The sequence below is a fragment of the Plecotus auritus genome (genome assembly GCF_963455305.1).
Source record: "Plecotus auritus genome assembly, chromosome: 7".
NCBI lineage: Eukaryota > Metazoa > Chordata > Mammalia > Chiroptera > Vespertilionidae > Plecotus > Plecotus auritus.
This window is the reverse complement of record NC_137774.1, coordinates 26,945,025-26,971,850: the sequence shown is the minus strand read 5'-3', so window position 1 is coordinate 26,971,850 and position 26,826 is coordinate 26,945,025. Positions and strand designations below refer to the sequence as shown.

The window sequence follows — 26,826 nt, the reverse complement described above, 5'->3', positions numbered from 1 at the left end:
TGCCAGCACAAGGCCAGAGAGGCTTTACCTTCTCAAATAGCCTCATGAAAAGGCCTGGGGTCCCCAGACTTAATGGTGACAGCTTTTTCATACCACAAAGAGCCTGGTCTAAGCTCCTCTCTCGGGCAAACCCAGAGCAGGACTCATTCCACCACAAGAGGTGAAATTCCTCCCACTCACATCCTGACATGAGGATATAGAGAGCTCGGGAAATTCCAGCCATCCATTCACTCCCGCCCCTTAATGGACTGGGGTTATTTTCACTGCACAGAAACACTGCAGGAAAACAGCCCCTTGTGCTAGAATCCTGTAGCTTGTTCCCTCGCTGATCCTTAAAGTCTTCCTGAGCCCTAGCCTGGTCCATGCCCACATCTAGAATTGGCTCAAAGGAAGAAGACAGCGAAAGGGGCGAGGGCCAGTGACAGGCCTCCGACTCATGCAAGAGCCAGGGGTGGGTCGGCAGCCTGTGGCCGGGATGAACAGGAAGTTGCTGTTCCCCATGGGATCTGCTAGAACAGTGGCCGGCAAACTCATTAGTCAACAGAGCCAAATATCAACAGTACAACGATTGAAATTTCTTTTGAGAGCCAAATTTTTTAAACTTAAACTTCTTCTAATGCCACTTCTTCAAAATAGACTCGCCCAGGCCGTGGTATTTTGTGGAAGAGCCACATTCAAGGGGCCAAAGAGCCGCATGTGGCTTGCGAGCCGCAGTTTGCCGACCACGGTGCTAGAAAATCATCCCAGCTGTAGGTAATCTCTCCTGAGGCAGCTACATGCAACCTCTCCTATAACAGGTTTCAGAGATGGGGCTTAGCTAGCTGCTCAACTATGTATCCCACAATCCTGGGGAGAGGCAGCTATCCTGAGGAGAGGTACCAATAAGAAGGCAAGATACTCTAACAAGACCAAAGCCACACACTTCTGGCAACCAGGTCAGGATTCCCTGCCCCAAAGCCTAGGCTGTGGGGAGAAGGCCTCCAGTGAGGTTCTGTGGCTACAGCCATGAGATGCCTTTCATAATACTTGGGACTTGGAGGGGTTTCCATTCACACGGGACCTGGGTCACCTTGACCCTGAATTAGAAATTCTATAAAATATGCCCAGCCAGAGTGGCTCAGTTGGTTGGGTGTGGTCCTGTGCACCAACAGGTTGCCAGTTCGATTCCCAGTCAGGGCACGTAACCTGGGTTGTGGGTTCGGTCCCAGGTTAGGGCACATATGGAAGGCAACCAATAGATATTTCTCTCTAACATCAATGTGTCTGTCTGTACTTCTCTCTCTCTCTTCCTCTCTCAAAGCATGTCTTTGGGTGAGGATTAAAAAAAGAAGAAGAAATTCAACATCGGCTGAGTCAGATCATGGCCCGAGACAGAAAAGGTTCCTGTTGGGAGTAAACATTTAAAAATTCTCAAAGGGGTGATACGAACAGGAAGGGAGGTGAGGCTATTGTCCAGTGGAGGAAGAGGACCCACCTTTTGGGGAAACTCTGGTCTGGTGGAGACCTGCCTTCAAGCACAAAATATAACCAGGAATCTGAGCATTCACCCCCAGTCCTCACATGTGGGTACTGGCGGGAAGGGAGGGTGAATAATACTGCAATTCAAAGACTTGGAATTTTTTTTCCAATCTACTGCAGCGATTTTCAACAGGTGTGCTGCAGCACACTGGTGTGCCACAGGAATTTTTAAAACATTGCAATACCTGACTATTTAGTCAGGAGCACGGACCTCTTTTCCCTTAGATTGTCAAATTTAAAAAAATGACAACAGCCAACACAACAGTAACTGTTCCGTGTGAATGAATCAAAATTATATCTTTTCTTTTATCAGATTGGCAAAAAATATATTTTTTGGTGTGCCGCAGAGTTTTAGCAATTAGCTTATGTGCCATGAGATGAAAAAGGTTGAAAGTCGCTGCTCTATAGAGTTGAGTGGCCCTAAAGAGAGTAATCAAAACACCAAGATCAGAAGACAGCATAGGGGCATCCACCAAGGGGCCCAAGAAAGGACTGCAGTGGCCTGAGATGTTCTCCACAAAGAAAGGGGCTCTAATGACTTTAACCCCAAAGCCCTGTCCAGCCACCCAGCACCCTGGGGATCTACCAGAACCAGGGGAGGGGGCAAGCCTGCCTTGAGGGGCAACAGGACGTAGAAACGCTTCCTTGCCCACAAGACAATCACCCCCACACCTTTCCCTGGCCAAATTCCTCCCTTATCCCATCTCCCCACCCTCTTACCTCCCATCAACTCCCCTCCCATCCTGGGGACTGTCAGGGAAAATCTCCGAGAGTCAACCCTGCAGCCTTTTCACTAGAGTCCTGGGCACTCCCCGGGCAGTCGGCCCGAGTGTCCAGGGCCTGCCTACTTGGCGGAGCAGATGGAGAGCGTGGCACCTGCAGAGAACACCCAGAAGGCCGGGTACAGAGCTTCAGTAAAGTCCTCCTTGTACTTATACATCAAGTGGATCTTGTCGGGAGCAACAGCAAAGAAAATGACGAAGCCGTGGTCGCAGTTGAGAAGCACACCAACCCGCGTGGCCTTGGTGGTGGGCAGGATTTTCTCCACATTATTGTGCCAGGCAGAGATCTTGGTGTTGAACCACTCCACGCACCAGGAGGCGCTGTTGCGGCCGAGCCGGCTCTCAGGGCCCTGCCGCGCCATGCTGCCATAGCAGATGCCCATCCCGCAGAAGTTGTTCTTCTGCAGCTCCACCTCCCAGTAGTGGATCCCTTTCTTGTAGCAGTGCAGGCCCAGCACCTGAGAACAGTATGTGAACCTCTGGGGATGTGGCCGGTAGCTCTGGTGTGTTTCGGCCACAGAGGCCACAGTGTAGTTCTCCGACAGAGCCACCTTGCTGTAGGCAGTGTTGTAGTCCAGGATGACCTTAACAGCATCTACAAAAGCATCACCCCAAGCAAGCAATTACAAGGAGCCCAGGCGCTCTCACTTTTAAACCTTTTCTCAACTGGTAGTATTATTCATTTGTTTTATCCATTCCCCCATCCATCCATCTACCCATCTATCCATCCATTTACTATTGTATCCATCCATGCACCCACCCATCCATCTATCCATCTGTCCGTCCCTCCTCCTTCCATGCATCCATCTATCCACCTATTCATCCACTCATCCATATAGCCACACATCCATCCATGCATCCATTTATCCATCTGTCCATCCATCCATCAGTCCATCCATCCTTCCATCCATCCACTCATCCATCCATCCATTCATTACTGAGGCCTAACTGAGAACACAAAGTTCCAGAGAGAGCAAGAGGGGTAAGATCCAGAGTCCTGGCCGAGGAACCGGCCTTGAGGAAGTGAACAGAGAAAGGAGAGGGTATGGAGTCAAGTGAGTTGGCAATGAGAAGATGAGGGAGGCCCCTTCTGAGCGCCTCTCTTCTCTGTGACGCAGAAGTTTGGCAGGAGAGGGAGAAGTTATGGCATGTGGCAAGGCTTTGGAATGGCAGAGAGTCAAAAGGAAAACCAGAGGAGAGAGCTGGCAGCAGAACCAGTGGGGTTTCGGCAACAGCCACTGCCTGCAGATGCTACTCACACGCCAGGAGCTCAGGTCTGGACTTGGCTAAGAAGTTCTCCAGCACCTTGGCCTTGAGAGACACCGAGTTTGGCTGCACGGTGGTGGGTTTGGCTGCAGCTGGGTGAGGTAACAAAGAGCCATTTTCAGAACAAATTCAGAGTAGACCTCCCACTGCCCCTTGTCCACAATAACTCACCCTCCAAGCCAGCTTGTTTTAAATCCACTAACTGCTCCGAGGACTCAAAGGTAGGAAGCTTGCTGGGTGAGACAGCAGCAGCGGCTGGGGATGAGGAAGGAGGAACATACGTTGGGGACATGACACAGAGTGACCTGATGGCCTCTACTCCCTTCTAAGCTGATTTTCAAGAGTCACTTCTGCCCAGCCAGTGTGGCCCAATGGCTGAGTGTCCACCTATGAACTGCAGTTCGATTCCCGGTCAGGGCACATGCCCGGGTTGCAGGCTCAATCCCGAGTGGGGGGCGTGCAAGAGGTAACTGATTGATGATTCTCTTTCATCATTGATGTTTCTCTCTCTCTCTCCCTTCCTCTCTGAAGTCAATAAAAATACATTTTTTTAAAAACTTAAAAAATGGTGAAGGCTTGGGGGAGAGGGGAGAGGGCGATGGGGGAAGAAAAGGGACATATGTAATACTTTCAACAATAAAGGTTTATATTTTTTTTTTTATAAAAAAGTCACTTGTACAGATGCACACCTGGACAGCCAGGGCAACACAGTGAGTCCAGACAGGGCTACGCTCACTTGTCCTCACCTCCAACCTGAGAACAGTATGTGAACCTCTTCATTACACTTGTCCTCACCTCCAACCTGCTATTACAGAATATAACCCTAGAACTGAGGCCCCATCACAGAATCCTGATGAGACAGGTCAGCATTTAGCACTGCGCTCAGCCAGTCTCAAGAAACAAACAGAACCCTAACCGGTTTGGCTCAGTGGATAGAGCGTTGGCCTGTGGACTGAAGGGTCCCAGGTTCGATTCCGGTCAAGGGCATGTACCTTGGTTGTGGGCACATCCCCAGTAGGGGGTGTGCAGGAGGCAGCTGATCGATGTTTCTCTCTCATCGATGTTTCTAACTCTCTATCCCTCTCTCTTCCTCTCTGTAAAAAAGCAATAAAATATATTTTAAAAAAAAAAAAGACTGAACCCCTTGTGTTTCGGTTTATAAAGTTTATTAAAAAAAAAAAGAAAAGAAAAGAAAGAAACAGAGCAGAAACGCATAACTTACGAACTTTCTTGGGTTTCTTTTCTTCTTCTGGAAAAAAAAAATATTCCAGAATTAAGACATTGTAAAGCACAACACAATGACACTTTCAAAAGGCCATACTAACATTCATTTGCATGAATGTGACCCATCCCGATAAAGCTAGGATGTTTTAACTTGACAAAGATAAGGGGTCAACAGGCAAATAACTCCATGGTTATTGGTGTGGGGGAGGGACTGATGCTTAAAGAGCATGATGGAATTTTCTGGGGTAATGGAAATACTTTATCTTGATGTGGGTAAGAGTACCACACATGAATTCAATGGTCAACATTTATCTAACTGTATTTAAGATCTGTGCATTTTACTGGACGTAAATTGTACCTCCATAAAAGGAAAAATGCAAAAAGCAAAAATAGAGTCAACAAAAACAATGTGCTGGCCAAGTACCACAATAGTCCTTAAGAACTACCTGGAGCGTGTGCCTATGGAAACTGACTTAGCAAAAACAGCGGTTCTCCAAGTGTTGGCCCAACCAGCAGCATCAGCATCACTGGGAGCCCTAGGAAATGCACATTCTCGGGCCCCGCTCCAGAGCTCCTACTCCAGGCAGCTCGAATATCTAATGCTCACAGGTCAGATGGCAAACACAGCCCCTTCCAGCACTCAGGCGCTGCAGTGATTTATGAGGGGCTGTGCCCATTTGCAAGGAGCAGCGACACCTGTGACTGTCTCAGCCAGCCCCGCCAGCCACACCCATGCTGTTGCCACAGGGACGTGGGGTTACTTACTCGGGACCTTCTTCACAGGGCGTGTGGGTTTTGGCGCCGTGGCTTGCTCTGCAGGCTCCCCTGTGCCAACAAAGAAGGTGCTCATTTATGGGGGCTCCTCCAAAACACCCCAGGAGCCAGCTTTGCCACAGGCGGGCGGTAGCGGGTTTACAAAGACAGCCACCCCCACATCCCATCCACTCTCGCCTTCCATCCTTTACAAGAGCTAGAAGACAGGTCATAGGAGGACCAGTCTGGGGCGTTCCCTCTTTTCTCTGGCTTAAAATGTAGCTGGGGTCAAGTCTTTTTCCACCAGCACCCAGCTCTGTGCCCTCTGCACCCTCTCTGAGCTTCAGCGTCTTCCAGCGCACAGCGGGAGGAGGCCCTTGCTCATAGTGAGGACACAGAGGTGCCTGGAGCTCCTTCCCTCTGGGTTTCCGCTCCTCCCTCTCCCCAGACCAGGCACCACGGAGGTAGCAGGGGGGCTAATTCATCCACGGATTATGCTCCTCCATGGGACCAAGCCCTCCATGAGGAGGTACTGGGAGTCTTCGTGGCAGGCCCCCTGAAACTAAGTCCCAATGCTCGGGATCAAGGCTCTCTCTTGTACCCCAAAATGCTGAGGGGACCCATCCAGATTCAGGGGTCTCAGTGGGGCTCCGTGGGGGGGGTGGGGGGGTGCTGATGGTTACCTGAGGTCATGGGCTCCTCAGGCTTCCTGAGGCACCGCTTCAGCTCATTTTTGAGGTCCACGGTGCTCTGGTAGACGCCCTTTATCAGCTCGTGATTCAGCTCCACCTTGGGGACGTAGACTGGCTTCGTTGAGACAGCCTGCAGTTTTGCCGCTTTCTGGAACAAGCCAGGGGGTCAGCGCAGGTGGCTCCAGGAGGCCAGGCCCTGGGCTCAGCCGCCAGAACTCCGGGGAGAGCTGCTCTGCGCCCACCCCCACCCACCCCGCAGGTGGGAAGTCCCATCAGCCTTCCCAGTTATAGGCCTGAGGTCGCTGGGCGTTAAAGTGCCACTTTTAAGACAGTGATCTGGAACTGGAAGGACCCTCAGAGGTTGCTCCCGTTAGATGGGGAAACTGAAGTCTAGAAATGACAAGTGACCTGCCAGGAACTCTGCCAATTAGTGGCAGGGACAAAGCTGGGACCCAGGTCCCCTGACCACCATGGAAAATGCTCCCTCCACTCCTCCAGCAGCATGGGAGACTCAGGACCAGCTGTGAACACAGGTTCTGGGATGGACAGGGAGGTCTCAAGGTGCAGAACTCAGCGAGGGCACATCTGATGAAAAGGGTCTTCCGGACTGTCCCAAACTCTGAGACAAGAGTCAGGTCACAGGGTATCAAGAAGCCCAAATGTAGATTCAGAACCCTTCTCAGAGAGCTCGAGACAGCTACTCCAACACACCGGAATGAGGAGAAACTAACACCCTCCAGTCACTCCTGTACCCTCCCCCGGACCTGAACAAGGAATCTGGGCCTTGGAGGGGTCAGAGCACATCACCCAATCAATGGGCTCACCAGAACACCCACTGCATGCCAGGCATTCTGCAAGGGCTGAACATGCCAGGAAGAAGAAAGGTGGCCACAAAGGATGGGCCACACTGAACAGAGCTGACAGCCTAAACCAGGGGTGGGCAAACTTTTTGACTCGAGGGCCACAATGGGTTCTTAAACTGGACCGGAGGGCTGGAACAAAAGCATGGATGGAGTGTTTGTGTGAACTAATATAAATTCAAAGTAAAGGAGCGGAGGGGAGAGCAAGAGAACCGGATAGAACAGCCGGATCCGGCCCGCGGGCCGTAGTTTGCCCAAGGCTGGCCTAAACAGACAGGAAAGCAAGCACATCTAGCACAACATCGAGAGCTTTAGCAGAGGTGGGGGGCATGCTCCGGATTGTCAGTAATGGCAAACAATAGGATCCAGGAAGGACAGAGGAAGCTGGTGACCCTGGGACACGATCCAGTGCCAGGAGGAATGGGGAGTGCTCTCTGTGGTCACAGCACGAAGCATGGGCTGGGGGTGAGCAGCAAGACATGAGGCTGCTGGCAAAGGCAGGGCCTGGTCATCAAGGGCCTGGGGGCCGTGCTACGGAACATGAAGTCAGAAAGGGCGGAGGGCTCTGTGCTTTATAAGGACACTTCCAGCCTGGCCGCCATGGCTCAGAGGTTGAGTGTCGACCTATAAACCAGGAAGTCACGATTGGATTCCCAGTCAGGACACACGCACGGCTGCAGATTTAATCCCCAGTGTGGGGCGTGCAGGAGGCAGGCTATTAGTAATTCTCTCTCATCACTGATGTTTCTCTCTCTTCCTCTCCTTTCCTCTCTGAAATCAATAAAAATATATTAATAAAAAAAAGAGCCCTAACCAGTTTGGCTCAGTGGATAGAGCATCGGCCTGCGGACTCAAGGGTCCCAGGTTCGATTCCGGTCAAGGGCATGTACCTTGGTTGCGGGCACATCCCCAGTGGGGGGTGTGCAGGAGGCAGCTGATCGGTGTTTCTCTCTCATCGATGTTTCTGGCTCTCTATCCCTCTCCCTTCCTCTCTGTAAAAAATCAATAAAATATATTTAAAAAAATATATCTTTAAAAAAAAAAAGAGAGAGACACTTCTAGGGACCGTGTGGAGGAGGGATTAGGGAAGAGAGCGAGGTGCATGCAGTAGGCAATATCCTAAGACAGCCCCTAAGAGTCTCACCCCTTCCCAAGGTTACACATCCTATATAATCCCCTCCCTTGAGAACAAGCAGGACAGTAAATGTGAAGAAATTTTTCAGAGGTAATTAAGATCCCAAATCTGTTGATTTTTTAAAGTATGTTTTTTATTGATTTTAGAGAGTGGAAAGGAGAGGGAGAGAGAGAAACATTGATCAGCTGCCTCCTGCATGCCCCCCCCCACCACCACCACCACTTACTGGGGATCGAGCTGGCAACCCGGGTTTGTACCCTGACTAGGAATCGAACTAGCAACCTTTTGGTGCATGGGACAATGTTCAACCAAGTAAGCCACACCAGCCAGGGCCCAAATCTATTGATTCTGAGTTCATCAAAAAGATGAGTCTCCTGGATGGGCCAGACTTAATCAGATAAAAGGCCTGAAAAGGGGGACTGGGCCTTCCTAGAGGGAGAATTTCCCATTAGCTTTGAAGTAAGCTGCCAAGTTGGGAGAGGGCCATGTGGCAAGGAACTGCGGCAGCCTCCAGGAACTGAGAGTGCACAGCCAGCAAGAAAGCGGGGACCTTGGTCCTGCACCCTAAGGAGCTGGATCTACCAACCACCAAGGAAGCTCCCAAAGGAACGCGGCCCCGCCAACACTCAGAGCGCAGCCTGTGAGAGACCCTCAGAAGACACCCCCCTGAGCCACGCCCAGCCTCCTGAGCCACAGAAAGTGTGACACAGTCAGTGTAAGATCTAAGCCACTGTGCTTGTGGTGAGTTGTCACACAGCATCTAAAATGAATACACCCTGTGTGCCAGGGATGCTTTCAATGACCTCATACAGACCCCACTCCTTGAGGCCCCGTGGCCCCTATAATCAACGTCGTCATGCTGGGCAGGAAGAGTGTGCAACAATGTCCTCATCAAGACCCACCTCCAGAAACTCAAACTCGCCCCCCTTGGTCAGGGCAGCTTCAATCTCCTCCTTTACGGTCTGGATCTCCGTCTTCTTCTTGAGGAGGATCTGGTAAATATTGTCGAACTTGCTGCTGACCCTCTTCTCCTCTTCCTTTATTTTCCGCGTGGAGCTGGCCTCGGAGGCATCAATGAGCGCCTTCATTTCCAAGTATTCTTGTCTAAGCTGTTCTGTCTTCTTTTGCGCAGCCTCCTAAGAAGCCAAGACAAGAAGACATCCATCAGGCTGACAAAGCTAAGCCCGTGGGACCAAGCATTGGTGAAACATGGTGCACACAGGGGTATGGCCACTTTGGAGAGCAGTTTGGCAACTTCTAGTGCATTCAAAGTCGCTCGGACCCTGTGACCCAACAAATGACTCAAAGAATATACTCCAGAGAAATCCCCACAGATGCACACGAGAACACTCACAAGCAACATTGTTTGAATTAGCAGAACCCTGGCAAGAGGAGACTGAATATACAGGCTGCATGTACTTTGGATGGAAGATTAAACAGCAATGAGAATTAATGAACTGGGGCGATGCATTTCATAAACTCGATAAATTTCATGAGGGAAAAACAACTTGTAGAAAAAGACACACAGTACTGATGCTCTTTACAGAAAGCTTAGATACAAACAGGACGGTAGCATTTATTGCCAAAGGGAGGCACACAAACATAAAGCAGTATAAAGAAATCCACGGAAATAAATTCAGGATAGTGGTTACTTCCGGAAGAGAGGAAGGGGGATATAAAAAGGGAGGGGCGTAGAGTGAGGGCTTCAGCTGCATTGGTGACATTTTTCTTTCTTAAGCTGGGAAGCAGCTCGTGGGTAATTTTTCTTTTTTAAAGAGAGGGTATGAAGCCCTAACAGGTTTGGCTCAGTGGATAGAGCGTAGGCCTGCGGACTGAAGGGTCCCAGGTTCAATTCCGGTCAAGGGCATGTACCTGGGTTGCGGCACATCCCCAGTAGGGGGCGTGCAGGAGGCAGCTGATCGATGTCTCTCTCTCATCGATGTTTCTAACTTTCTATCCCTCTCTCTTCCTCTCTGTAAAAAATCAATAAAATATATATAAAAAAAAAAAAAGAGAGAGAGAGAGGGTATGAAGCTGCTCTAGAAAATTTCTAGAGAGTATCACCCTCAGGAACTGACTGCCCAATTCCACAGCCACTTGCTGGGTGTGGCTACAAAGCACTTGAAACGTGCCTCGCCCCAATTAAGATGTGCTGTGAGTGTGAAATGCACATAGGCTTTCAAAGACTGAGTACAAAAAATGGACTGCAAAATATCTCATTAATACACTTCACTGACTGTGTTGAAATAATCACTTTTTGGATGTTCTAAGTTAAATAAAATGTATTATCAAAATTAATTTCTTGCGATGTTAAAATTAACCTGCGTTACAGATAAGGCTCACGTTGTATTTCTATGGCTCAGCAGTGCTCTAGCTCAGACTCAACATGAAAACAGAAATGTACACGAGAGGGGCAATATACAGGGAGACTGAAATTCAGTTATTTCTTTACCCAACCCCTTACCCTGCCATCTCCAATGTGACTGCGAATGGCCCCCAGTGCTCAGTCTCAGTAAGAGAGCACCCCTGGAGTCTCAGGTGGGTACATGGCTGCGAAGCCACAAACTACATTTTCCAGCCTCCCTGTGGTGAGGCTTGGTCATGTGACTAAGCTGCTCCTAATTTGGTATGAGCAGAAGTGATATACGCATCACTCTTCTTACTGTTGCCCTTCTAGCAGGCTAGAAGAGAGATGGAATGGTGACTCAGCTTCCACCAAACAGATGTGGAAAACACCCTAAGGAGCTGTGACGCAATATGAAGGAAAGACCATGAGTCCCTGAATGATCACGTGGAGCAGAGACACCCACTAGTCTGGGTGGCTCGTGTCCAGCCTTGAACTATCCCAGTGAGCAAAATAAACTTCTCTTATTTAAGCCTCTGAATTTTGGGGGTATCTTTGTTACAGCAGTTTAGCCTGCCCGCCCCCCAAAACCCATACAGGTTCTTTCATGTGCTTCCTTTCACCTAAGCCTCACACCCACCTTCAGAAAGTCATGGTTCCATTATGCAGATGGGAAAACGAAGGCTCACGGATCTGCCAACTGGACCAACGTATGACAGGCTAATATGTAACAGAGCTGATATTCTTTTTATTTTTTTTTTAATATATTTTATTGATTTTTTACAGAGAGGAAGGGAGAGGGATAGAGAGTTAGAAACATCGATGAGAGAGAAACATCGATCAGCTGCCTCCTGCACACCTCCCACTGGGGATGTGCCCGCAACCAAGGTACGTGCCCGCAACCAAGGTACATGCCCTTGACCGGAATCGAACCCGGGACCCTTCAGTCCGCAGGCTGACGCTCTATCCACTGAGCCAAACCGGTTTCGGCCAGAGCTGATATTCTTACCCAGGCCTTGTCTCCTTAAACCACAGCTGCCACAGTAACACTGGATGCTGCAGCTCTGGGTCAGGGTATTTAACAATGAAATCTTCGCCCTGGCTGGTTTGGCTCAGTGGATAGAGCGTCGGCCTGTGGACTGCAGGGTCTCAGGTTGCGGGCTCAGTCCCCAGGAGGGAGCATGCAGGAGGCAGGCAATCGGTGGTTATCTCTCATCATTGATGTTTTTCTCTCTCTCCCTCTCCCTTCCTCTCTGAAATCCATAAAAATATATTTTTAAAAAATAAGAATAAAATAAATAAATAAATAAATAAAAATCAAATCTTCTTTTGACATAAACGCAATGCAGCCTTATAAAAATTGTGGAAACTAGAAGGGGAAAAAATTATTCCTGATTCTATCACTCCAACACTTGCACAACTATCCTTTTCCTATACTTCTTACTTTAAAAAAATTCTTTACAGATGTAATTAAAGTAGGACTCTTGAGAGGAGATCATCCTGGTTTAGCCAGGTGGGTCCTAAATCCAATGACAAATGTCCTCGTTAGAGAATGAAGAGAAGTCACCAAGGGAGGAAGAGGCCATGTGAAGACAGAGGCAGAGATTGGTGATGCAGCAACCAGCCTAGGAGTGCCTGAGCTACCAAAAGCTGAAGAGGCAAGAAAGGGCCCTTCCCAGAGCCTCCAGAGGGGGTGAGGCCCTGCTGACTCATTGATTTGGGACTTTCAGCTTCCAGAACTTCGAGGACACATTTCTGTAGCTGTAAGCTAAGTCTGCAGCAATTTGTGACACTAGTCCTGGAAAACAAATGCACCCCCTTCTTACAAAGAGATCAACGCCAGTGGGCATACACTTTTTGCTCCCTGTTTTTCTCCCACTAAAATCATAATCCCGCCTTGGCCAGCATTTCTCAGTGGTTAGAGCATCTGCCCACGCACAAACGGGACATGGGTTCGATTTCCAGTCAAGGGCACATACCAGGCTTGCAGGTTCCATCCCTGGCCCCGGTTGGGGCGCGTTCAGGAGGCAACCAATCGATGTTTCTCTCTCCTCTGTCTTTTTCCCTTTCCCTCCCTCCTTTTCACTCTCTCTGAAAATCAATAGAAAAAATATCCTCTGTTGAGGATTAACAAAAAATTAAATAAATCATAATCACTGTCTATATTACTAGTTTTCAACACTAATTTTTATTATTATTATTGTTGTTAATCCTCACCCTAGTATCAGTGTGAGAGAAACACATCAATTGGTTGCCTCCCGCACATGCCCCAATCGGACCAGGGATCAAAGCAGCAACCCACGTATGTGCCTTTGACCAGGAATCAAACCAACAACCCTTCGGTGTGTGGGCTGATGCTCTAACCACTTAGAACACTGGTCAGGGCTCAACACTAATTTTTAATGATTCCCCCAACGTTGGGCTTGTAGCTAGTCTTCTGTTTGGGTCTATGAAGGCTCTCTCCTGGACATAGAGCTTCTGGCATGTTTTACAAGGTTGACGTTTAATTCTGACACTGTGAATGAACCCACCATGAGCCTCGTGGAGATCACAGCTGAGCCTGTCCTGCCTGGAGGCGGAGGGAGGCCCAGGGCCAGGGCTGGTGGTGGAGAGCCCTGTCACTCACCCGCACATCCTTCTGCCTGGCTCTCACATCCTCCAGCGCTCTCACTGCACCGTTGATCTGACCGTACATGACTGTCAGTTTATACTTCAGCTTGGCCTGTGGAGAAAACAAAACAGGGTGAGAGAACACCTGGGCCCAGCCCCCACCAGCACCCAACACCGAACCATCCCCTGAGCCTATCCCACAGGTGGTGTTTCCGCCACCCCAAGTCTTGCCTGCTTGTAGCTTTTTTAAACATTCTCATATTTACTACCTCCCTTCATCCTTTTAGGGAGACAGTGCTGTAAATACAAGATTTGGAGCCAGACAGACCAGGGTTCCAGTCCCAGTTCCCAGCTATTCAATTGCCTCTCACCTCAGTCTCCTTGGCCACTAATGAGATACAACTGTTCCCACCTCGCAGGGCTAGTGGGAGTAACGTGAACAACCCAGAAACAACAGAAGTCCTCAGCCCACCTAGTGAGGTATAAACTACATGTCAGCTTGGATGATAATGAGCTTTTTCACCAGCACCCATTCTGCAGGTGATGAAACTACAGCAAGGAAGACTGCAAGGCGGTTAAGCTCATAGAGGTGACAGAACAAGCTGGGACAGCTGCTTCAGTAATGGCAGATGAGGTCATTCAAAGCAACCCTCCCCACTGCAAGCAACCAGAAAAGCAGACAGGGAAGGGTTACAGAGCTAAGATCCAGGAGAAAAAAAACCCAGAGATAAGCCTGGCATCTGGAGTTGTTCTCCCAGAGCCACCTGCCAATTCCAGAAGACAGCTGGGAGGGCCTCTGTCAGCTCAGGGAGGGAGGGGGACAAAATCAGAGTCCAGAGCTCACTTGGTAAGCCTCACAGGCAGGGACCTCCAAGGGCCACACCCTAAGAATAAAGAATAAACCAGCAATAGACCAGTCCCGTGGTCAGCAAACTGCGGCTCGCGAGCCACATGTGGCTCTTTGGCCCCTTGAGTGTGGCTCTTCCACAAAATAGCACGGCCTAGGCGAGTCTATTTTGAAGAAGTGGCGTTAGTAGAAGTTTAAAAAATTTGGCTCTCAAAAGAAATTTCAATCGTTGTACTGTTGATATTTGGCTCTGTTAACTAATGAGTTTGCCGACCACTGGACCAGCCCATTGCCAGCTCAGTCCCTGAAACTGAATTAAGGTGATTCAGAATTGCTAGGCCCCTAGCCACCTGCAGAAACAAAGATAAATTACACACAAAGGAAGATAATATCATCCAAGGCCTCTTACTATTTCTATCAATTTTCATAATATCTTGGTCCCTACCTCCCTGCTCAGGTGCAATGTTGGGGCATAGAAATGGGGAGGAAAATAGCCACCACCACCGTCATAATCACAGGTAGTGTTTATTATGTGCCTGCTGCAAGCCAGGCGTTGCTCTAGTGCAGCCTTGGGCAAACTACGGCCCGCGGGCCGGATCCGGCTGTTCTATCAGGTTCTCTTGCTCTCCCCTCCGCTCCTTTACTTTGAATTTATATTAGTTCACACAAACACTCCATCCATGCTTTTGTTCCGGCCCTCTGGTCCAGTTTAAGAACCCATTGTGGCCCTCGAGTCAAAAAGTTTGCCCACCACTGCTGCTTTGCTTATTTTGAAGCTAAGGGCAAAACCGTTACCTGCCCTCTACAGAGGAGGCCACTGAAGCACAGAGTAATTAGGTGGTTTACTGACGTTACGTCGCTATTAACTGGTGTTACAAGATCCTAGTGTTACAATTACAGACATGCGTCCAAACTGAGCACACAGAATTTCTAGGGGGGAAAAAACACTTTACTTCCCCTAATTAGCTGGTTCAACATACTCTGACCCTCCCTTCCTCTTTCCTGCCTCTCCCACTCCACTAGAGCTATTCAGGTTTGACCCTGACCTTGAATGAAAAAACAGAAGCAGAGTCCAAAGCCACACTAACTCGACCCCGAAAGCCCAAGTCACTAATGATGTTTCAGACTCGACCTCTGTGACAATGCCCTTTGAGCTGGCCTCTCAGAGTGGCCAAGGCAAACTGGGCCAAAGGCTGAAGGCCAGGCCCCCGAAGGCCACGCCTAGCAGGTCTCAGAGCTGACAGAAACCTCTAGACGCGGGGGGAGGAGCCTCCAACTGTTTTGCCTCTGAGAGCCAGAGCCACTCTTAGTAGTGAACTCCCAAACCCTATGTTTTGAAAGGTTTTATCCACCATTAATCAAACAGACTTAACAGTCCCCTGATGGTGGAAAGGGGCCGCTCCAGACAAAAGGAAAGCCGGTCCAAGGACTTCAATAGCCACAACAATTCCCTAATTCAAGGAAATTCTAAGGATCCCTTCACAGCCTGGGGACTTGGTCCTCCACGTGGGAGGTACCAGAGTCCTGATTCTGCCTCGCTTGAGTGATGGAGACAAGCCAGCTGCCCAAGGCTGCGGCACTGCCCTACTAGGGCTGGCTCCGCCACCAGCAGTGAGCAGCGCAGCAGGGCTGGAAAAGGAGTGGTTAAAGGACTCACCCAGGACAATGGGGAAGGGTGGAGGAGGTGGGGACAGGCCTATTACAAGAATCAAAAAGCAAACCGTGCGCTAACAGGTCTGGCTCAGTGGATAGAGCGTCGACCTGCGGACTGTAGAGCCTGAGGTTCGATTCCGGTCAAGGGCATGTACCTTGGTTGCGGGCACATCCCCAGTAGGAGGTGTGCAGGAGGCAGCTGACCGATGTTTCTCTCTCATCGATGTTTCTAACTCTCTATCCCTCTCCCTTCCTCTCTGTAAAAAATCAATAAAATATTTAAAAAAACAAACCACAAAACAATATATATTTTTTTAAAAATAAAGCAAACTGTGCCCTAACTGGTTTGGCTCAGTGGATAGAGCCACAGCCTTCGGACTGAAGGGTCCCCGGTTCAATTCCAGTCAAGGGCATGTGCTTGGGTTGTGGGCTCAATCCCCAGTAGGGGGTGTACAGGAGGCAGCCAATCAATGATTCTCTCTCATCATTGATGTTTCTACCTCTTTCTTTCTCTCCCTTCCTCTCTGAAATCAATAAAAATATTTAAAAAAAAAAAAAAAAAAAGCAAAACGTGCCCAGCTGTGTGGTTCAGCAGTTGAGCATTGACCCAGGAACCAAGAGGTTGCCAGTTTGATTCCCTGTCAGGACACATGCTCCAGTTGCGGGTTTGATCCCCAGTAGGGGTGCCTGTCAGAGGCAGCCAATCGATGACGTTCCTCTCATTGATGTTTCTATCTCTCTATCCCTCTCCCTTCCTCTCTCTAAAAATCAATATAAATATATTTTTTAAAAAAAATCAAAACGTGTATGGCATACAAATAAACTGGGTGCAGACTCCAGCTCTGGGCCCTGGAGGCTGAGAGAGCAGTGGGTCGGGGGCAGGCTAAGAAGGGCCCTCCTGCCCCTACTTGCCTTCTGCCTCCAGGGACAAGAACTTCCAGAAGGGCGGTTGGGCAGGAGGAGCCGGGATGCCCGTCTTCAGGGGCAGGCCCAGGCACCCTCCCGAGGCACAGATCTGGGCAACCTGACACTCTGCCCAGCAAGCTCTCCTCCCCGCTGGGTGGAGTAACAGAAATGAGCATTCACTGTAACACACTACTTATAGGCCACTTCATTTAATCCTCCCGATAACCTTCTGAGATGAGTACTATCATTATCCCCTTTTACCGTTTCCCAGCTAGGAAGCAGCCAGCATTCAAACCCAGGTCTCAACATCCAGCTCTGCCTGGAGCCCTGTCAACAGCCACTCCCACCTGGCCCACAAAGCAGTTCCCACACAGCTCTTCTCTCTGCAGCCTCCCAGCCATGGGAATGCTACCAATCCCATTGTACAGAGAACTGCAGTGACTTGCCCTAAACCACAGCTGATAAGGGCAGAGCAGGCTCCTATGACGAACAGAGAAGACCCAGGTGGCTGGGCCTCAGATGGTTGCACCTCAAAGGTCAACTCCCCCCACAAGGCCTGGAGGTCTGTCTTCTGAGAACCCAGCTCAGATTGGGAGGAGCAGGACGGGTGGGGGAGGGGCTGTGGCCAGAGAAAAGCGAGGCCTGCACCCAGGTCCTGGTGCCTCTACAAACCTCCCCAAGGCTCAGGTCTGCTTTGACAACACGAAGACAGTCCCTGTTCTCCGTGACAGTGCTGGGAGAATGAAAGGACATGAAGGCACGCTTGGGAGCTTAGACTGATATAACAAAAGGTGGTTTGGTTACACTTTTTCTTCCTCTGACACAGGCGGAGGTTCTGGCCCCCGAAGCCTCTAAAATCATCACAAACCTGGAAAACCCCTTAGAAGTCAACCTGGTCCCACCTCCTCACTTTACTGAGGACTCAGGCCCCAGGGCCAAATCCTGTCTCACAGTCACACAGCCAGAATGGAGGGTACTATGGTGCAAGAGCGCTGGCTCTCCCGCAGGTCGGTCTTGTCCTATCCAAGCCCTCCCACTCGCAGGGATCCTCCCTAGTCACTGGAACACTCCAGCTCTTCAGTGACTCTTGCTCATATGACCTCAACCCTCCACGGGAGTCCCATGCCCTGGACTCTGTAGACTTGGTTATGAGGCTGGTACCTGAGGAGAACCGGCAAACTGTTGGTTGGCCACTTACTGTGTTACTCAGGCTAAATTAACTTCTGTGGAACTCCATCTCCTCTACTGAAAAATGGAACTAATTATACCCACCTCCTGGGTGTTGCCAGGATTTAATGAGGGAACAGAGGTAACCTCCCGGGTTCATATTTGAGGGTTCAAAACCTTCTATTAACACCATCAGACAAGTACTAACTAGGCTTAAGGCAAGCAACATCACCTGTGTCTTCTGCCCCAGATCTCAGGCTCAGCAAAGCCCGTGTCCCCACTCAGGTGATCCAGCGTAGGCGCAGATGCCCACGGAGGCGCCCTCTGCATCACCCAGCAGATCCAGGCTGCCCCTCTGCGCCTCGCGCCGCCACCCCCTACCTCCAGGTCTGCGCTGGCCTGGCTCAGGGGCACAGGCGAGCAGGTCTTGTGTTCCACCAGGCAGATATGGCAGATGCACTCGCTGTGCTCGGGGCAGAAGAAGTCGCGGAGCCGGTTGTGCTGGGGGCACTTGCGCTGCAACAGGTCCTGGACCGGCGGCTGCAGCGGGTGGTCCCGGAAGGCGGGGCTGTCGAGGTGCGGCCTCAAGTGCTCCTGGCAGAAGGAGGCCATGCACACGAGGCACGTTTTGATGGCGGCCGCCTTCATGCAGTGGTCGCAGGCCACCTGGCCGGTGGGGCTGGGGGCCGCGGCGCGGGAGGGCGGCGTCCAGTCGTCGGGCGGCTTGGCGCGGGCCAGCTCGGCCTGCGCGAACTGCTCCACCACCGTGCACAGCACCGTGTTCTTGCGGAGCTGCGGCCGCGCCTGGTACGCGGAGCGGCATTGCGGACACTGGAACGGCGCGCCCTGGACGGTCCACGTCTCGTCCAGGCACGACCCGCAGAAGTTGTGGCCGCACGGGGTGGTGACCGGCACCTTGAAGAGCTCCAGGCAGATGGAGCACGTCAGCTCTTCGGCCAGGGACAGGTCCGCCATGGCGCTCCTCGGGGGACCGGACGAGTCGTGCAGGCACGGGTACTGCTGCACGATCTCCCCGAGGCAGCCCAGGAAATGAAACTGAGTGGCGAGAAGGCGGGCCCGCGGCCTTTCGAGAAGTCACGTGGGGCACGGGGGCGGGGGAACGGGCGCGAGGGCGGGGCCGGCACTCGGGAACCCGGCGGGTAGGGGGCGAGCCCGGGGTCGCTGCGGACCGATGGGGAGGGTGGGGCTCGGGGCTTCCGGTTATCCTTACGGCCGCTCCGCGGATAGAGAAACCGAGGCGTCGGGTGGAGAACCCCAGGTCGCGGGAGCCCAGCCCAGATCTAGTCCGGCTTCTGCACGAGAGCGCTCGCACGACTTCTTTCCTTCGAGAACCTGCCTGGACCCGCGACGTCCCTAGCGCTCCGCGAGCGCGGGGGGCTTATCAGCACAGGACTTTAAAAAAATAACTGTAGGATCGGTTAAACGACTGCCCCTTTTCCTTTTTCCTTTTTCTTTTTTTAATCCTTCTTTCCTCTTCCCTGGTTCTGCACTTTGCATTTCGTCGTTGGATTCCGGAAGGCATATTCACACACTCCTGCTTAAACGGGGTGCTTTCTTTCCATACCTCCGCGATGTAACATGATTTTTTTTTTTTTTTTAATTTCCAGTTCAACTTTACTAGGGTTTGGAGACATCCCAGTTTAACAAAGGTTTTTCTCTCACATATACTCAGATAACAATAATGTTGGAACTTAAACACTTTTTTTTTTCAAAATTGTTTGCTTAGATTTATTTCCATTCTTCTAGCTCTGTTTTCCCCCCTCTGGCCAGGGAGTAGGAAAAGTGGGTGTACAGGAGGCAAGAAGTGTTCCAGAGAGGGGATGGGGGGCAAAGAGAAAGACCGTTTTTAAAGAGGAGTTAGCTGGAATTCGCATTGGAGACAGGGTGAGCAGCAAAAATAAGAAAAAGGCCAATGTCATAGACTACTGCTAAAATAATAGATACCATTTATGGGGCACATACTGTGTGATAGAAAAGTCACATATGTTAATTTCTAAAATCCTTATAATCTCTTTTAGACTTTCTAATCCCTACAAGACAGAAGTCCTTATATCCATTTTACAGGTGAGGATCATGAATTTTATATAAAATAGGACTGGGATTCTAGCTCAGGATTGCTTACTCAACATTCTGATTCCTAGTTCCCCCATATCTATTCCTCCAGGCCCATTGAGCCCACTTGTTCTTTTTTCATACTACACTAGAGGCCCAGTGCACGAAATTCGTGCATGGGGGGGGTGGGCGGGGAAGGGAAGGCATGTGTCCCTCAGCCCATCCTGCACCCTCTCCAATCTGGGACCCCTCGAGGGATGTCCGACTGCCCGTTTAGGCCCGATCCCGGTAGGATTGGGCCTAAACGGGCAGTCAGACATCCCTCTCACAATCCAGGACTGCTGGCTCCCAACTGCTCACCTGCCTGCCTTCCTGGTTGCCCCTAACCACTTCTGCCTGCCAGCCTGATCACCCCCTATCCACTCCCCTGCCAGCCTGATTGATGCCTAACTGCTCCCCTGCCAGCCTTTTTGCCCCTAACTGCCCTCCCCTGCAGGCCTGATCACCCCCAACTGCCCTTCCCTGCATGCCCGGTCGCCCCAACTTCCCTCCTCTGCCAGGCTGGTCCCCCCACAAATGCCCTCCCCTGCAGGCTTGATCGCCCCCAACTGCCCTCCCTTGCAGGCCTGGTCCCTCCCAACTGCCCTTCCTTGCTGGCCATCTTGTGGTGGCCATCTTGTGTCCACATGGGGGCAGGATCTTTGACCACATGGGGGCAGCCATCTTGTGTGTTGGAGTGATGGTCAATTTGCACATTACTCTTTTATTAGATAGGATAGAGGCCAGCTGCACAGGTGGGGGCCGGCTGGTTTGTCCTGAAGGGTGTCCTGGATCAGGGTGGGGGTCCCTTGGGGCATGGGGTCGCCTGGGCGAGGGGCCTGTGGTGGTTTGCAGGCTGGCCATGCCCCCTGGCAACCCAAGCGGAGGCCCTGGTACCTGGGATTTACTTATCTTCTATAATTGAAACTTTGTAGCCTTGAGTGGAGCCAAGCCTTCTGCTTGCTCCATGGCCGCAACCATTTTTGTTGGGATTTATTTATCTTCTACAATTGAAACTTTGTAGCCTTGAGTGGAGGCCAAGGCAGGCCAGGGCTACGGGAGCTTGGCTTCCTCCATCGCCGGGGGCAACTCAAGCCTCCTGCTCTCTCCAGCTCTGTGGCTGCCGCCATTTTTGTTGGGATTTATTTATCTTCTATAATTGAAACTTTGTAGCTTTGAGTGGAGGCCTGGGCCTGCCAGGGTGTATGGAAAGCTTGGCTTCCTCCATTGCCAGGGAAACCCAAGCCTCCTGCTCGCTCCGTGGCTGCAGCCATCTTGGTTGGGTAATTTGCATACTCACTCCTGATTGGCTGGTGGGTGTGGCTTGTGGGTGCAACAGAGTGATGGTTAATTTGCATATTACTCTTTTATTAGATAGGATTGTTGTTTGCATAGGGAGGAGGAAGACAGAAGATGAGGTGTGTAGGAAATTAAGATTTATGTACCTGGTAGCTCATTTAATTCTCACAAATCTTTGAGGTAGGTATAATTATCTCAATACAGATGAGAAAACTGAGGCTTAAGGACACTAAATAACTTACCTGAGACCATGGATATTGGCATCCAGATTATCTGATTCCAGAAGGCAAGCATTTTCTACTACGAAATGCTGTCTCTCAAGGGGAGGGATGGAGCAGTTTCCAGGAAATAAACAGCATAAAATCCCTATGACCTAGCTCTCATGGGTGAGGCAGCCTGCTGACTCATGCCAGAATGTTTGTGGGAAGAAAAAATTCCACTTGGACATCTCTTGTCCATCAGGTTTTAGCCTGTCCTTCCTGATGGCCTGCTCCACCAGCCCCCACAGCCATGTCTTAAAAGCAGCTTCCAATGCTTGAGCTTTCTCTGTTCTTCTGAAAGGGCATCGTGAAATCTTCGAAGTCTACCTCTAACTGAGCCTCCCCCTCCGCAGCTCCCTCTTCCTGATTAGCTCTGCCATGGTGGCTTCCAGACCCCAGATCTTACATAAACAACCACATCCAGAGCAGCTGGAATTTAGCACCAATATCAATTATTTGACAGTATCCAGTCTTCAGCTCTCAATGGCTCTACTTAAAGAAGTTGAGTTGTTGATTGAAACTGCATCCATCATGGCTCCAGATTTAACAAGCTCAACAATATCCTTTTTTTTTAAATTGTCACTCGAGGATATGTTCTGGGTGGGCTTTGTTTTTGTGTTTTGTTTTTTGTGGGGGTTTTTTTTTGAGAGAGAGAGAGATCAGTTGCCTCCCTCACTTGTCCTCACCTGGGACCTTACCTGCAACCTAGGTATGTGCCCTATCTGGAAATCGAACTCGCAACCTTTTGATGTACGGAATAACACTCCAACTAACCAGTGCAATATCTTGTTGGCCTGCATAGCATGCAAAACGAAGTGGAGTCCACAGAAGATTATCTGTTGCATTAACTTTAGCCCTACTAGATAACAGAGATGCACAAGCTGAAAATATGGGTTATTCCAAGCACTGGAGGCTAAAAATGCTAAGACTTCATAGAGTTTTATCAACCTGTTCAACTATAAACCAAGGAAGCTCTGAGAAAAGTTAAACTCGGTCATAATTTTTCTTGACAAGTGTTCTGCATTACCTGACAGTCTTAATTTTGTGTATATATACACATTTTGTTTAATTTTAAAAAGCACTTAAGATCCCAGGGGTTATAATTTTGCAAAAATTAAAATCAAGGAAAATTATAAAACTAAGGAAAATTATAAAGTTAAAAGCTGATGAAATGTGAGTTACGTTATTCCATTTGGTCTCTATTTCTGCATGTTATGACTTTTTAAATGTATCTTCTTTACTAAAATTCTAAGCATTATAATGTATTGTTTAAAAAATGGCCCTGGCCAGTTTTTCTCAGTGGTTAGAGCAGTGGTCGGCAAACTCATTAGTCAACAGAGCCAAATATCAACAGTACAACGATTGAAATTTCTTTTGAGAGCAGAAAACCGACTTCTGCGCATGGGCCACGAAGTTTCAATCGCACTGTACGTGCGCGCCCGCACGTGGTATTTTGTGGAAGAGCCACACTCAAGGGTCCAAAGAGCCGCATGTGGCTCGCGAGCCGCAGTTTGCCGACCACTGGGTTAGAGCATTGGCCTGTGGACTGAAGGGTCGCAGGTTCAATTCCGGTCAAGCGCATGTACCTCGATTACAGGTTTGATTCCCAGCCCAGGTCAAGGCGGCTAGGGGAAGCAACCAAGTGATGTGTCTCTCTCACATTGATGTTTCTCTCTCTTTGTCTCTCCCCTTACCTTCCACTCTCTCTAAAAATCAATGGGAAAAATATCCTTGGGTGAGGATTAACAACAAAAAGAATGTTTGTGAATTTTTGTTTCCCAGATGTTTAGAAGGGCTAATTAGACAGTAAAAATTACTGGGAGGGGCATATTTTATATTTTTCAAATTCCATGCAGTAGATATTTACTAAGACCTAGTAGGCTAAATTCATCCCACTGTGGTTAAAGCATATGCTTTGTATTATTCAATCTTTTAAAATTTATGAAGACTTGTTTTATTACCTGAATGTGGTCTATCTAGTTATTGACTACTGCTTGCAGGGCATCTCTTTTTCCATCCTTTTATTTTCTCAAGATATCTTGTGTGTGTGTGTGTGTGTGTGTGTGTGTGTGTGTGTGAGAGAGAGAGAGAGAGAGAGAGAGAGAGAGAGAGAGAGAACAAAACATGTATCGGCTGCCTCCTGCATGCTCCCTACTGGATGGAGTCCTCAACCTGGGAATGTGCCCTGACCAGAATCAAACTGGCAAACTTTTGGTGTGTGGGACCAGGCCCAACAAACCAAGCCACACCAGCCAGGGCTCCATCCTTTTATTTCCAACTTATTTGTGGCTGTGCATCTAAAGTGTGGCTCTTACAGATAGCATATAGTCAGATCATGTTTTTAATGCATTCTACCGATTTCTGCCTTTTAATGGGAACATTTACATTAAATTACTGATAAGGATTTACATCTGCCATTTGCTATATATTTTTGCCTTACATCTTTTCTGTTCTTCTCTCTCCATTACTGCCTTCTCACTATTTTTATTCCTTTGTTATTTCTTCAAATATTCTCTCTCTCCTCTCCTGTAGGAATTCTGTGATGTTAGTATGCTTGTTGGTGTCACACAGGTCTTTGAGGCTCTGTTCATTTTTCTTTCTTTATTTTTTAATTTTTATTTATTTTTTCCCCCCTTTCTGTTTCACAGACTGGGTCATCTCAATTGTCCTCTAGCCAGATTCTTTCTTCTGCCTGCTCAAATCTGCTGCTGAGTTCCTCTCATGAATGTTTTGTTTTGGTTACTGTACACTTCAACTTCAGAATTTATATTTGGCTCTTTAAAAAAAAACAATTTCTATCTTTGTATTCTCTATTTAGAGAGACATCATTCTCATACTTTCTTAGACATAGTTTCCTAAGGTTCTTTGAACATATTTAAAATAGCTGATTTAAAGTTTTTGTCTGTGTAAGTCCAATACCTGTACTTCCTCAGGGACAATTTCTGTTGATTTTTTTTTTCTCATATGGGTCATTTTTTTGTTTCTGTATGTATATCATAAATTTTTGTTCAAAACCTGATATTTAAAATAATACAGTGTGGCCCAGCTGGTGTGGCTCAGTGGTTGAGCATCAACCTATGAACCAGGAGGTCACCGTTTGATTCCTGGTCAGGGTACATGCCCGGGTTGCGGGCTCAATCCCCCAGTGTGGGGCTTACAGGAGGCAGCCGATCAATGATTCTCTCTCATCATTGATGTTTCTATCTCTCTCTCCCTCTCCCTTCCTCTCTGAAATAAAATATATATATATATATATATATATATATAAAAATAGCCCTAACCAGTTTGGCTCAGTGGATAGAGTGTCAGCCTGCAGACTGAAAGGTCCCAGGTTCAATTCCGGTCAAGAGCATGTACCTTGGTTGCGGGCACATCCCCAGTAGGAGGTATGCAGGAAGCAGCTGATCGATGTTTCTCTCTCATCGATGTTCCTAACTCTCTATCTCCTCTTCCTCTCTGTAAAAAAATCAATAAAATATATTTAAAAAATAAAATAATACAATGTGGCACCGTGGACACCAGATTCCCCCCGTTCCCAGGGTTTCTTGTTGTGGCTGTTTGTTGTTTTTACTTGTTTAGAGACTTTTCTGACTTAATTCCATGAAATCTGTATTCTTTGTCATACATTGCTACTAGAGTCTCTGCTCCGTTAGCCTAGTGAGTGGTTAATGACCAGATAGAGATTTCCTTAAATGCCTAGAAACCAATGTTTCCCAGTGTTTTCTAAGGTCTTGGAGTTGTTTGCAAACTATTGGTTTTCAATACTACCATAGAGCTGGGGTTGGAATAATGAAAGACAGCAAGTTAAAACACCACAGCTTGCTGTTCTTACCAAAATTCAGCCACTTTTCTTGAATAAGCGTTCCCTGATTTGTTGCAAGGTCTTTACTAATTTTCACAGTTACAAAAAGGTTGATCCTGACAATTTTTGTTAGTTTTCTTTAATGGAGGCAAAATTTCAGAGGTCTTTACTCTACCATTTTTGCTGTCTTTTTTTACCCAGGATAACCTTTTATCATATCATATTATTAAATTTGTAAAAATAACCAAAAAAGACATTAATAAAATTCCTGGTGGAAACTAAGAATTCATCAACCTGAAATCTTTCTTTTCTTCCTGTAATCATTTTTTAAAATTTGCTTTTAAATTATAGTTGACATAGAATATTATATTAGTTTCAGGTATACAGCATAGTGATTAGACATTTTATATACCTTATGAAGTGATTGCCACAATAAATCTAGTAACCATCCGTCACCTCATATAGTTATTACAATATTATTGACTATATTTCCTTCTTACATTACATCCCTATGACTCATTTTATAACTGGCAGTTTGAACCTCTTAATCTTCTTCACTTTTTCACCCATCTCACTACCTCTGCCCATCTGTCAACTATTAGTGTGTTTGCTGTATATATGAATGTTTTGTTTGCTTGTTTTTTTAGATTTCAACATATTACTCTTTCAATATCAGTAGAATCTGTAGCAATAACACCTTTAAATTCCTGATATAGGTAATTTATATTGTATTTTTTTCCTGATTAATCCACCTAATAGATTAATTTTATTTTTTTCTTCAAAGAACCAGCTTTTGTCTTTAATTTTCTCTGTCATTTGTCTGCCTTTTTGTTGTTGTTGTTGATTTTTTCTATTACCTATTATTTCCTTCCATTTACTTTTGGTTTAATTTGCTCTTCTTTTTCAAGCTTATTGTTGGAATATCAGATCATTACTATTAAACTTTGTTCTTTTCTAATATAGGCATTTAAAACTAAGTTTTTGTTCCTATGTTCCTCTTTTTAATCTTCTTTTAATCAAATATACCATACATTTCATTTTTATTTCCACTTATTGGCCTTTTAGCTATACTTATTTTTTTAAATATATTTTTATTGCCCTGCCCTGGCCAGTTTGGATCAGTGGATAGAGCATCAGCCTGTGGACCAAAGGGTCCTGGGTTTGATTCTGGTCAAGGGCAGGTACCTTTGTTGCAGGTTCCTTCTCGGCCCCGGCCCTGGTTGGGGCTCGTGAAGGAGGCAACCAATCGATGTGTTTCTCTCACATCAATGTTTCTCTGTTTCCCTCTCTCTTCCACTCTCCCCCAAAATCAATGGAAAAATATCTTCAGGCGAGGATTAACAACAAAAAAATAAATAAATAACTTTAAATATATATATACACACACACAGACATATATATATATATATATATATATATATATATATATATATATATATAATTTATTTATTTATTTCAGAGAGGGAGGGAATGGGAGATAGAAACATCAATGATGAGAATCATTGATCCACTACCTCCTGCATGCCCCTACTGGGGATTGAGCCTGCAACCCAGGCATGTGCCCTGATTGGGAATGGAACTATGACCTCCTGGGTC

The 26,826-nt window shown here is 48.1% G+C and overlaps 1 protein-coding gene across 1 annotated transcript; it reads right to left on the bottom strand.

The window, feature by feature from the left end:
* Positions 1 to 1,786: 1,786 nt before the first annotated feature.
* TRIM25 (tripartite motif containing 25) lies at positions 1,787 to 18,805 on the bottom strand. The gene is made up of 9 exons (XM_080682042.1): positions 18,139 to 18,805; positions 13,201 to 13,296; positions 9,133 to 9,366; positions 6,227 to 6,383; positions 5,556 to 5,615; positions 4,789 to 4,815; positions 3,738 to 3,821; positions 3,560 to 3,658; positions 1,787 to 2,895 (listed from the first exon to the last, which is right to left on the bottom strand). Exons 1-9 carry the CDS (start codon positions 18,730 to 18,732, stop codon positions 2,363 to 2,365), a joined length of 1,884 nt encoding a protein of 627 aa, XP_080538168.1. The 5' UTR covers positions 18,733 to 18,805; the 3' UTR covers positions 1,787 to 2,362.
* Positions 18,806 to 26,826: the final 8,021 nt, after the last annotated feature.